Below are 12,500 nucleotides of genomic sequence, written 5' to 3' on the forward strand. Positions count from 1 at the left end.
ATCTAAAACAGTACTTCTCTCTCGAATCTAGGGCAGGTGTTCTTTTGGGGTTCTAGAACAGTCTTACTCTCTCACTCTGGGTTCTAGATATTTGTGTTCTAGAAGGGTAATTCCTCTGACTCTGAAGCAGTACCAGGAACACAGCGGCAGCAGCAACGTGTTTCTGAGTCATCAGAGGTATGTGCGTGACGACTAACATTCAAATCTTTCTTCCCATCCCGAAGAATGAGATTCCCCTCTGACTCATGATAGACTAAATTCCTAACTCACAGCAGGGAACAAGGAGAGAACTATGCAAACAGGTATGAAAACAAAACAGCAATATCCCTGAATATGAACTTACTAAATCCTTCACGAGAACAAGGCCTTGAATGTTTTTCAAAGGTGAACAACCCATCACATAACCCCGTAACCTGTAAGGAACATATCACGTTTCGACACAGCTTCATCATGCTAGTGAAGGCACAACGGCTTTGTGGAACAAACGGGAGGTTCTACAAGGACAACCCACAGAAGTCCCTGAAGAGAGCCTCTTCAGCTGTCCTCCACTTCCTGTCCATGTCCATCTGTGTAACATTCATGTTTCAATCAGCTTAATATCTTCCAAACGTGCTTGCCTAATTCACACCAGCAGGCCAGTCCCTCCATGTCCTCTTAGCAAACACAGCGAGATGAAAATAACTGGAGCGAGCCGCAGACAGCTCCTAACACCTGGTTCTTCATGACTCAGACGCTGAACGGTGCCAGCTCATCTGGATCCAGAGGACGAGGACAGAGGCTCCATCTGCAGTTTAACCAACGCTCTGGACAGGATGTGCAGAAGCACCTTTTCCAAACCTGTGCAAATGTAAAATGGCCGACAGATCTGAGAGTCACGTTTACGGCATTTTATTGCGTGTTGGGGATAATCAAATGTTCCATGTGTGAGTTTTTAATGTGAAGCTTAATTCTTAGCAGCCTAGGGCCCTGATAAGGCAGAGCGCTACAGAGGGGGTAAGGGAAGGGAAGGTGGACGTCATAGTAACGTTAGGGAAACTTTTTTTGTCCTGCAGGGAAACTTGTCTTGGGCTCCAAGCCACTGCATCACACACTTGTCACCAATGTCACATGCACGCAAGTACATCAAATATACAGACTCATGCAAAACGTGCTTAACTGCTGAGGGTTAGACAGTAGTTCTGCAATGTAACAAAAGGGAATATATATTGGCACTCTGAGATTCAGAATGTAGAGTGCGTTATAAATTAAATACATTATTATTATCATTATATATCTCTATATCTAAAGACAGTAGTTTCAAATTCTAAAACCAGATAAGATTAACCAATGGTTCTTTAAAAGAGAAAGCAATTTTGTTTTTGTTTTTTTGGGTTGAGGTTTGTTGTCTTCTAAGTGCTCAAAGAAAGAGCCGGTTTTGCCACTTAAACAGGAAGAGAAAAAGCAATAAAAGTCAGGTAGCTGCTCCTTCTCTGAAACCTGTTTGGAGCTCAGAGAGAGAGAGACCTGCCAGGTGAGAGGTGTTCTGGCGGGAGCTGACGTCTCTCCTACTGGGGGAGAGAGGGGGGAGGAGGGGAAGGGTGGAGGAGGCGGGACCGGGGGGGGGGGGGGGGGGCGAATAGAGGGAAGGAGGGAGGGTGGAGGATAGGAGAGGAAGGGGAGGAGGGGAGAAAAGCACAGATGGAGGGAGGAAGGAAAGAGAGGAGGGGAGAGGGGGGGAGGAGGGGAGAGGAGGGGAGGGGGGGAGAGGAGGGGAGGAGGGGAGGAGGGGAGGAGGGGAGAGGAGGGGAGGAGGGGAGGAGGGGAGGAGGGGAGGAGTATGGAGCCCAAAGCACTGGTTGTGCTGCCTAGCGAGACTGGATGAACAAGCCTCTGGGTCAGAGAACGACACGTACAGACTTGTTTGAGAACTGGCAGGGGGAAAGACTCCCGGGCCTATAGGAGGACAGAGATTCTACTTTACTGAGAGGCGGCACTTCCAGAGACGTGGTGGAGCTCCCAGAAGCACAGGAGATACAAATGGAAGAGCGGGGTTTGTGATTGGTGCTCAGTGTTTCTCTTTTTGGAACTGAAATGATTTTCGTTAGTTCTCCTGATAAACCATGAGGGAAACACCCGGTCGGGCCGGTCCTGCTTGTGTTCCTACCGAGTTACCGCCTCCCTGCTCCGCCTCCGTCCTGTTTGCCCCAGAGCACTCACCGTACATCTTGCCCTCGTCAGAGAGGATGATCTTCCTCCGGCCGCAGGGGGGGTAGATGGCCAGGGCCTCCTGGAAGCTCTGCTCGATGTCGGGGCTCCAGACCCCCTCCGCGTCCCCGTCCATGGCCTTGTCCAGCTCGTCATTGTCCCCGTCCAGCCCATCCTCCGGGCTGCCGCTGGCGCTCCACTCGTTGGACGCAATGGTGGCGGCTCGCCCCGGGCCCAGCCCTGAGCTCCACGATCAGAAGTCTGGGGGGAGGGAGGGAGGGAGGGAGGGAGAAGGGAGGGAGGGAGGGGAGAGGAGGGAGGAGGAAGGGAGGGAGGGCGCAGGGAGGTGAGAGGAGGGAGGGAGGGAGGGAGGGAGGGGAAAACATTGGTGGAAGAGATGGAGGGAGGAGAAAGTGTTATGCATTGTTGTTCTCACACATGATCTAACTGTCAGAGAAGTGATAGCAGATGTTGGTTTCTTTTTTTCCCCCTTTTAAACATCCTTATCATCACCCTCATCCTCCTAATCTAACGTCACCATCCTCTGTCGTTCTTGCCACCATCGAACTCAAAAAACGATCTTTTTCTCGTCAGTTATTCTACCTCCTCCAACTTCCTATATTTTATTGAGACAATAAAAAAATACATGAATAAACAATAGACGCCATAATCACTGTTATCATTTCCTAGCCTTTATGTCTTGGAAACGGTCGAATGAATTCAAGATATTCCATAAAACGTAGTTTAAAGACCTCACTAATCAGTCCAGGCCTCAAAGAATTCTTGTGGCCCAGGGACAGAATCCCAGTGTGGTTGGCTCATGGCTGACTGCAGTCAGAAAACCTAAGTATTTTTCAAGCTGGCTCCTCTGCATTGTATTGTTTCAGCCCATAAAGTAACCACTGTTCAAGGATGCGTGTGTTTTCACATTTGAAATCCTGCAATGCTGACAAAAATACACAAATTGGATAAATATAGAGAAGGCCAAAGGGATTGTTCTCTGATGGAATTAAAGTCCTCCAGTAGGAAGAGAATTCTGAGGTTTGATTATTTTCTTTCATTAGGTGGAGTTCATTAGGTGGAGGTGGAGTATTAGCTGCAATATAGGTAGGGTTACGAGCTATCTGTATTAGCTGTGATTTACGTAGAGAATAGCTAGTTGTGTTTGCTGGGATGTAGGTAGGGTTAAGAGCTCGCTGCAGCCATATTAGCCGTACTGTAGACAGGGTGGAGAGCTAGCTGTATTAGCTATACCTTAGGAAGGGTGAAGTATTAACTGTAATACAAGTAGCTATATTGTTGGTAGAGTCAAGATGAAGGATTACACATATGATACGACCACTTCTATCAACGTTTACAGAGAATGACCGCAGAAAACAGGGAGACCAGTTCCATTCGCCTGTACGGTGACCTCCGCCTGTACGGTGCCATCTGCCCGGGACTGGTTCTATCCAACTCTGTAGTCCCCAGTCCAGCTCTCCTGGACCTGGGCAGAGAATTTAGCTGATTCAAACCCCAGGAGCCACTGCTTCCTTCTGGAGGAAGAAGCCCTGTTTGAAATGCGTAAACCGAGACTTACTGCATATATGAACTTTTTCTTGGTGGAATGGTAGAGCCGTGGAGTTAGCAAGCAGGGACCTGGGTTCAACAGCCTGTAGGTACATGGGATCTGGGGCTAATTTAGTCTTTGGTGGTGTGGACAGATAAGTCAGTCTGGGGAGGAGGGGGTTGGGGGGTATTGGACCGCTGACGTCCTGCTCCCCCAGGGCACGGTCAGGGTTTTAAACCCTCAAACCTGAGACCTAGAGCAGTGCTGACATGGGGCCACTCAGAGCCAACTCAAATGTTGTCTCACAGGACCGGCGACCGGCACAGAGACCAGCCTCGGAAACGGAAACAGCTTCACACTTCAGATCAAACTTTGTTTGCATAGCCCCTTAAAAAAAAATCCCCTTTAAAAAAAAGCCCCTTTAAAAAAAAGCCCCTTTAAAAAAAAGCCCCTTTGTCACTAAGCGCTTTACAGATGACTAAAGATCAGCACAAATGTCCCTGCCTGGGGATTAATAAAGTTCTATCTTATCTTAGATAACCAATTTAGACTCAGAGAAAGACAAAGGAATACTGCCCAAAACCTAGCTTGGATGCAGACTACGTACGCAGTGCACACATGGATCATATTCAAGTTTAATATCAGTGTAATAGAAGTGAATGTGTTGTGGAAGTGAGTGACCTGGATAGGCCGTTTGCACCGTGCCTGGTAACAACAGACCGTGCCTGGTAACTACAGACCGTGCCTGGTAACAACAGACCGTGCCTGGTAACTACAGACCGTTCCTGGTAACTACAGACCGTGCCTGGTAACAACAGACCGTGCCTGGTAACTACAGACCGTGCCTGGTAACAACAGACCGTGCCTGGTAACTACAGACCGTGCCTGGTAACAACAGACCGTGCCTGGTAACTACAGACCGTGCCTGGTAACTACAGACCGTGCCTGGTAACTACAGACCGTTCCTGGTAACAACAGACCGTGCCTGGTAACTACAGACCGTGCCTGGTAACTACAGACCGTGCCTGGTAACAACAGACCGTGCCTGGTAACTACAGACCGTGCCTGGTAACTACAGACCGTGCCTGGTAACAACAGACCGTGCCTGGTAACTACAGACCGTGCCTGGTAACAACAGACCGTGCCTGGTAACTACAGACCGTGCCTGGTAACAACAGACCGTGCCTGGTAACTACAGACCGTGCCTGGTAACAACAGACCGTGCCTGGTAACTACAGACCGTGCCTGGTAACTACAGACCGTTCCTGGTAACTACAGACCGTTCCTGGTAACAACAGACCGTGCCTGGTAACTACAGACCGTGCCTGGTAACTACAGACCGTGCCTGGTAACTACAGACCGTGCCTGGTAACTACAGACCGTTCCACCAAAATACTGCGAGAACTTCTGGACCATGCTGTACTTTCTAAATGCACAATGTTGCTTTGGATAAAGGCATCTGCTAAATCATTAAAATGTAATTTAAACTGTAGGGGGGGGGGGGGCTTGTTTAGTCAGGGGACAGATGGGAGACCCTGAACAGCCAGACTGCTCAGTCAAGCACAGAGCTGACCCTGAACAGCCAGGTTGCTCAGTCGAGCACAGAGCCTACCCTAACCCTGAACAGCCAGGCTGCTCAGTTGAGCACAGAGCTAACCCTAACCCTGAACAGACAGGCTGCTCAGTCGAGCACAGAGCCTACCCTAACCCTGAACAGCCAGACTGCTCAGTCGAGCACAGAGCCTACAATAACCCTGAACAGCCAGACTGCTCAGTCGAGCACAGAACATGTGAGGGAGCTCCAACATGGAAAACAGGATGTACATTCAGCCGCTTCATTTTTAGAGTCAAATTTAATAGTATTTGTAAAGCCCCTTTTTACAAGCAATGTCACAGCGGGCTCCACAGATGCCAACAGACCCATGAATATGTGGGATGTCCCACAAGCCTCGTCTCGGAAGACACAGAGAGTTATGGCTTTAACATAGCGCCAGGGCCTCGGGAGTTACAATGACTCAGCGGAGTCGGTTTTCGAACCAGACTTGAGAACATTTGACAGCGTTTGTAGTCCCAGGATGGTTGGTGGAGAGTGTTGTTTGGTGGGGAGTGCTGTGAAAGAGAAACTCTTATGGAGAGCCGAGCTTGCATTCCAGCCATGTCCTTATTAAGAAAGGGCTGTGAGTGTTCACTGTTTCTGCCTCCCTACGGTCAACCCAACGCCCTCCCTTCCCTCCCCCACTCCTCCCTCTCCCCCCACACTGCGCTCTCTGCGTCTCTACCCAAATAAGGAGAGGAGGCCAGGGGATGCATGTATGGAGGGAGGGTCTGGGGGGGAGGGGGGGATTGTCCAATTTAGGCATCCACTCTGAGCTCTGGAAAACACTGAGATTGTTCCCACTGGAATGCAACATCAGCACTGACAGACAGAGATCCACACAGACAGACAAATACGCACAACACACAAAGGCAGGCAGACATGCATACACACACACACACACACACACACACACAGAAATACACAGTCGTAAATGCAAATTTTACAGAGACATTTTCTCAGTGACCCTCTGGTTGGAAGAACACAGTAGGCTCCAGGACATCACGGTCACTTGTCACGCTGTTTAACAATGATCATCATCCATCTTCTTCAGAATACGCAAGAAGATATATGCATCATGTTTATACCTACAAGAAAACGCTTTGTATGTCTCACAACCACAAATTCACTCAGTTGAGATTTTACTGTGAGAAACCTTTTCAAAAGTCAGTTGGTCGCAAACCCTAAAGAGAACTCCTAACTGTCAAGGAGAATCCAACGGCACAACAACAACAAGACTGAGGATGTGCAGAAGCAGTCTGGAAGACTGAGCTGTTAAAGAGGACGACATCAAAACACATTCTGAAAGAAATCTGTGTGTCAGAGGACATCGTGTCGCGGCTTCAGGACTTTCACTGTGCACTGCTTGAATTGATTGAGACTCACACACACACACACTTACACACATACACACGCACACACACATACACCCAAGCACACACGGATACACATGCACCCACACGCACATATACACATAAGGAGCACAAACACGCGCACACACACAGATGCTTTGCAGATGTAAAACACTCATGAAGTCCAGATATTGAAAATTCAATCAGCTGTCCTTTCTGTTAAGTGAGGCCTTTCACTGTCAGAGGAGCCAGGACAGAGCAGCATGTCACATGTCCACACATGTCCACACGCTGGCCACCAAGGACCCTTCAGCCGGCAGCCAGATGGGATATTAAAGGATCTGATTAAACTAAACAGTGCATTCACATTTAACACATACAGGGAAGACACACACACACACACACAGACACACACACACTGACACACACACTGACACACACACACACACACACACACACACACATACTGACACACACTCACACACACACACACTGACACACACTCCTCCTCCCTCCCTCAGCGAGGGAGCTGAGCCAGCGATCTGACAGTGAAAGACTACAGTATTCTGATGTGTAGTAACAGCATCAGTCATCCTCCTCACAAGTTCATCCAGACCTCGTCCAGACCTCGTCCAGACCTCGTCCAGACCTCGTCCAGACCTCGTCCAGACCTCGTCCAGACCTCGTCCAGACCTCACCATTCATCTGACAGACCTCACACCCCCCCAAGCTGCACAACGCACCAACTTCCTGTTATTCAGGCTCTGTATCTCAGTCTAAGAACCAGACTGACCTCTTCCTACAAAGCCACTCTTGTATCATCCTGTGCTTCCTCCTAGACATCACTGCTTACATCTGGGATACCGCACAATAGTGAAAATACTGACCGTTATTGAGTCTTCCTCCCACCCCCTTTCTTCAGGAAGTTGTAGGTATAAATACAGGAAGTGACCTCATTCCTGGATACGGGAGGACCGTGATGAAGCTGTGACTAGACAGGAAGGTAACCACAGCCTGTGTTCTGTAACCACAGCCTGTGTTCTGTAACCACGGCCTGTGTTCTGTAACCACGGCCTGTGTTCTGTAACCACAGCCTGTGTTCTATAACCACGGCCTGTGTTCTGTAACCACGGCCTGTGTTCTGTAACCACAGCCTGTGTTCTATAACCACAGCCTGTGTTCTATAACCACGGCCTGTGTTCTATAACCACGGCCTGTGTTCTGTAACCACGGCCTGTGTTCTGTAACCACAGCCTGTGTTCTAACCACAGCCTGTGTTCTATAACCACAGCCTGTGTTCTATAACCACGGCCTGTGTTCTGTAACCACGGCCAGTGTTCTGTAACCACAGCCTGTGTTCTGTAACCACAGCCTGTGTTCTGTAACCACGGCCTGTGTTCTGTAACCACGGCCAGTGTTCTGTAGTCACGGCCAGTGTTCTGTAGTCACGGCCTGTGTACAGCCTGTGTTCTGTAACCAGGGCCTGTGTTCTAACCATGATCATCATATCACAAGCAAGGCCGTCCCAGGGAACACATTTCAGCGGGACGCAAGTGAGATCGCCTCGTTTCTATCAAAAACAAAAGGACAAGTTTGACTTTTGACAAAACAAGGGAATATGTGGAGATAGTGAAAGCAGGGCAGGACAGAGTGAGACCGATAGAAACTGGGATGGGAAAGTGATGTTTGATTATTAATACTGTCTGAACCAAACAGGATGGGTGTCAGGAATACATCCTAGCTTCACAGACTAAACAGCCAGGAGAAACTAGGCTCATTGAGCAGAACAATGGTGCTGCCATCTAGACCTGAACTGCCACCCAACAACAGATTCAAAATATCCAACAAATTACATGGGGCTGGGTATAGCTCAGTGATAGAACATGGGGATGGGTATAGCTCAGTAGTAGATCATGGGGATGGGTATAGCTCAGTGGTAGAACATGGGGCTGGGTATAGCTCAGTGGTAGAACATGGGGATGGGTATAGCTCAGTGGTAGAACATGGGGCTGGGTATAGCTCAGTGGTAGAACATGGGGATGGGTATAGCTCAGTGGTAGAACATGGGGCTGGGTATAGCTCAGTGGTAGAACATGGGGCTGGGTATAGCTCAGTGGTAGAACATGGGGCTGGGTATAGCTCAGTGGTAGAACATGGGGATGGGTATAGCTCAGTAGTAGATCATGGGGATGGGTATAGCTCAGTGGTAGAACATGGGGCTGGGTATAGCTCAGTGGTAGAACATGGGGATGGGTATAGCTCAGTGATAGAACATGGGGATGGGTATAGCTCAGTGGTAGAACATAGGGATGGGTATAGCTCAGTGGTAAAGAGACACTAAGGCAGGCTCAGATTACCATGTCAGCAAACCACTGATGTTTCAATTCTATTCTACAGTCCCATTAGTCCAAAAGTCCACTGTGTGTGGTCCAATAAATGCCAAATTCAGGGTTGATGGGGGGGGGCTCTGAACCACCTCTGCAACACATGGGAGTCTGTTTTTGGCTGAACCGTGGCTGCTGAGTGGACACACATACACATACACACACCTCATGCTCCCTGATAGGGAGAACAACAGTCCATAGTGACAGAAGGAGCAGCTGCTTTCAGAGGTCAGATTACAGAGAAAGAAAACATTTCAGGCCCCGGCCAAGAGAGCTGTCTCTCAGAGCAAGACATAGACAGGGAAGAGAGAGGGAGAGAGAGAGAGAAAGAGAGAGAAAAAGAGAGACAGAGAGAGACAGATACCCCTTCCTCTCCCCTTCATACCCCCTCCCCTCCTCGCTCTCCCCTCCCTCTCCCCTCCCCTGGCTCTGTTTGGACCTACAAAATTCTCCCCAGCTCCTCCAATAACTTCCTCCTACTTCCTGTCTGGCACAGCGCTCAGGAAACAATCAGAGCTGAGGGTAAGAGGAGGCCTGGGCCAATGACAGCTCAGAGCTGAGGGTGATGGAAGAGAGGGAGGCGGAGGAGAGGGAGAGAGAAAGGAAAAGATAAGAGAGGGAGAGGAGGAGGAGGAGGAAAGGGATTGATTGTGACAGGAGGACACGTGCTTACAGCTTGATGCCTTTTGGATACTTAAGAAACACCCGGTTCAGAGAGTTAACATATGACCTCTCCCTTTCTCTCTCTCCCTCTTATCTATCCTCTCCCCTCTCCCCCTCTCTCACTCCTCTCCCTCTCTCTCCCTTTCTCTCTCTCCCTCTTCTCTTTCCTCTCCCCTCTACCTCTCTCTCACTCCTCTCCCTTTTCTCTCTCTTCTCTCTCTTTCTATATCTAGCTCACTCTCTCTGCCTCACTTGCCTGAGACCCGGAAGTTCCAAAAGTCACATCACTCTTTTACAACAAACCAGGAGACTGCACATTCAGATCATGTTTAGATCACGTTCAAAGTGTCTGCTGAATGAACACATGACAACAAGTTTCACGTCAAACTCAAAAGTGAGTCTGACGCGCTCGATAGTGTTCAACTGCAACACGAGTAGATCCTGCTGACATGTCCGCCTCTGAGATTCCCCCAGATCGCTAAGCTGTACGCCGGCAGGGGAAACAGATATACAGCAGAGCTCCACATTAGTTCTCTTACAGCTTGATTCAGCACTTTCATCTGGAACTTTCCAGGAGGACGTAGCAGAGCAGTCGTCCTCGCCTGAATCGTCTCGTTTTGCGGCGACGCAAGTAGCTGGAAGCCATAATCCGTGAAACCTTGAAAACATGCATAACGTAGCTTCAGAGTGTAAGAAAAAAACTGGCTGACTCATCTAGTCGTATGAAATGTGGAGCGCTGAGGACACTTCCTCGAGAGGGTATCTCAGCTCTGCAGCAGCCTCAGGGCTGTCTGAGGACTGTTAACCGGCAGAACTTCAGCAGAATAAACACATTCGCTTGCACTCTGACTCACAATAAAAAGTTTCACCCCAACAAGAGCTGAGGTATTATCTATCAAGCAGCGTAAAGATGGCCGTTCAAAATCTAAAACCCTCCCTGAGGTGACTACACTGTAATCAGGGCCTCGCAGAGCAGCGCAGCGCAGAGCAGCGCAGAGCAGTGCTGAGCAGAGCAGTGCAGAGCAGAGCAGTGCTGAGCAGTGCTGAGCAGAGCAGTGCAGAGCAGCACAGAGCAGTGCAGAGCAGAGGAGCGCAGAGCAGTGCTGAGCAGAGCAGTGCAGAGCAGCACAGCACAGAGCAGCTCAGAGCAGTGCAGAGCAGCACAGAGCAGCTCAGAGCAGTGCAGAGCAGAGGAGCGCAGAGCAGTGCTGAGCAGCGCAGAGCAGTGCAGAGCAGTGCAGCGCTATGGCTGAGTCCCACACGGCAAGCAGAAACTGTCTCCATGGCTCTTCATTAATTACAGGGTTGAATGTGGGCAGATGATTAGGCAGTGGGTTTGGCAGTGTTCGCCCTCGGCACCCCCCCCCCCCTCAGTACTCTGACGCTGGGGATCAAGAGCTTCACGAGTGCCCTTAGGTCATTGGAGCTCTGCTGGAACACAAAGGAAAAAAAGACAGACTAAACGGGAAGACAGACAGACAGACAGACAGAAGGACAGACAGACAGACAGACAGACAGACAGACAGACAGAAGGACAGACAGACAGACAGAAGGACAGACAGACAGACAGACAGACAGACAGACAGACAGAAGGACCTCTCGTCTACAGACCTCCTGAGAGTCTGGCTGAAGAAGTTACTGGGCTTAGTTTAGTACTTAATCTGTCTCTCTCCCTCCCCTTCTCATTCTCTCTCTCTGTCTCTCTCCCTCCCCTTCTCATTCTCTCTCTCTGTCTCTCTCCCTCCCCTTCTCATTCTCTCTCTCTGTCTCTCTCCCTCCCCTTCTCATTCTCTCTCTCTGTCTCTCTCCCTCCCCTTCTCATTCTCTCTCTCTGTCTCTCTCCCTCCCCTTCTCATTCTCATTCTCTCTCTCTCTCCCTCCCTCTTTCTCTCTGTCTGTAACAGGACTTGATCTGTGAGGATCTCCACTGTGAACAGTTGGTCAGGAACAGCAGCAACGTTTAGGAACTCAGGACAGCCAACACAAAGAAAACAGTGTTCTAGACCCCTCCCCGACCCCGCCCCGTCCCCCTGCAGACAGGACAGCCGGACAGACATCTTCCCTGCTTCAGTCTGATATTGGTGTCGCACGCAAACACCACCGCGCACCACATACATTCAGCTGTGACAAAAGTCTCCTGATCAGCACTGATGGAGACCTGACCGTGGAGAAGAGGTGAGTCCCTGAGGTGACCCGGGCCCGTTGCTGCTTCAGGAGCAGCGTTAGCGAGGGTTACTGGAGGCCTCAGAGAATACCTTATTTCACTGTTGCACTTCCTTATTGTGCAGTTTCGCATCCACAGAACGTGATCAGTCAACACAACTACCTTGATTGTGACGCAGACACATGTTATATCTGTCTGTCTGTCAACATGGTTCTTTATACAGGGTCTGAAGATGTACTGACTTAGTACTCCTGGGCCTTCACCACACACACACCACACACGCCAGTGTTTCCACATAATTATATTATATTTGTGGTGGTAGGCAGGGGCAGAGCCTGACGTTGTAAACATTTGAGTGTAGATAGGAATTTAAACAGGTAACGAGAGCGCGCGTAGCGTGGGATTGTCCCTCAGCACACACACTCTCACACACACACACAGCAGACCGACACACCCATTCTTACACACACAGCAGACACACACTCTCTCTCACACACACACACACACTCTCACACACACACACACACAGCAGACACACACACACACACACAGCAGACACACACACACTCTCTCACACTCTCACACACACACACACAGTGTTTGTTCGACC

At 49.7% G+C, this 12,500-nt stretch overlaps 1 protein-coding gene across 5 annotated transcripts in view; it reads right to left on the bottom strand.

The window, feature by feature from the left end:
* LOC134029283 (transcriptional enhancer factor TEF-5-like) overlaps positions 1 to 12,500 on the bottom strand; it is a 31,678-nt gene that overhangs the window by 15,056 nt on the left and 4,122 nt on the right. For 4 of the 5 annotated variants that reach the window (XM_062473382.1, XM_062473389.1, XM_062473373.1 and 1 more), the window contains exon 3: positions 2,197 to 2,445. In XM_062473382.1, the coding sequence (XP_062329366.1) occupies positions 2,197 to 2,320 (124 nt within the window). In that variant the 5' untranslated portion in view covers positions 2,321 to 2,445. Of the gene's footprint in view, positions 1 to 2,196; positions 2,446 to 12,500 lie in introns of those variants that run through there. The other variant, XM_062473397.1, reaches the window with a different exon arrangement.

This window comes from Osmerus eperlanus, chromosome 1, assembly GCF_963692335.1.
Source record: "Osmerus eperlanus chromosome 1, fOsmEpe2.1, whole genome shotgun sequence".
NCBI classification, from domain to species: domain Eukaryota; kingdom Metazoa; phylum Chordata; class Actinopteri; order Osmeriformes; family Osmeridae; genus Osmerus; species Osmerus eperlanus.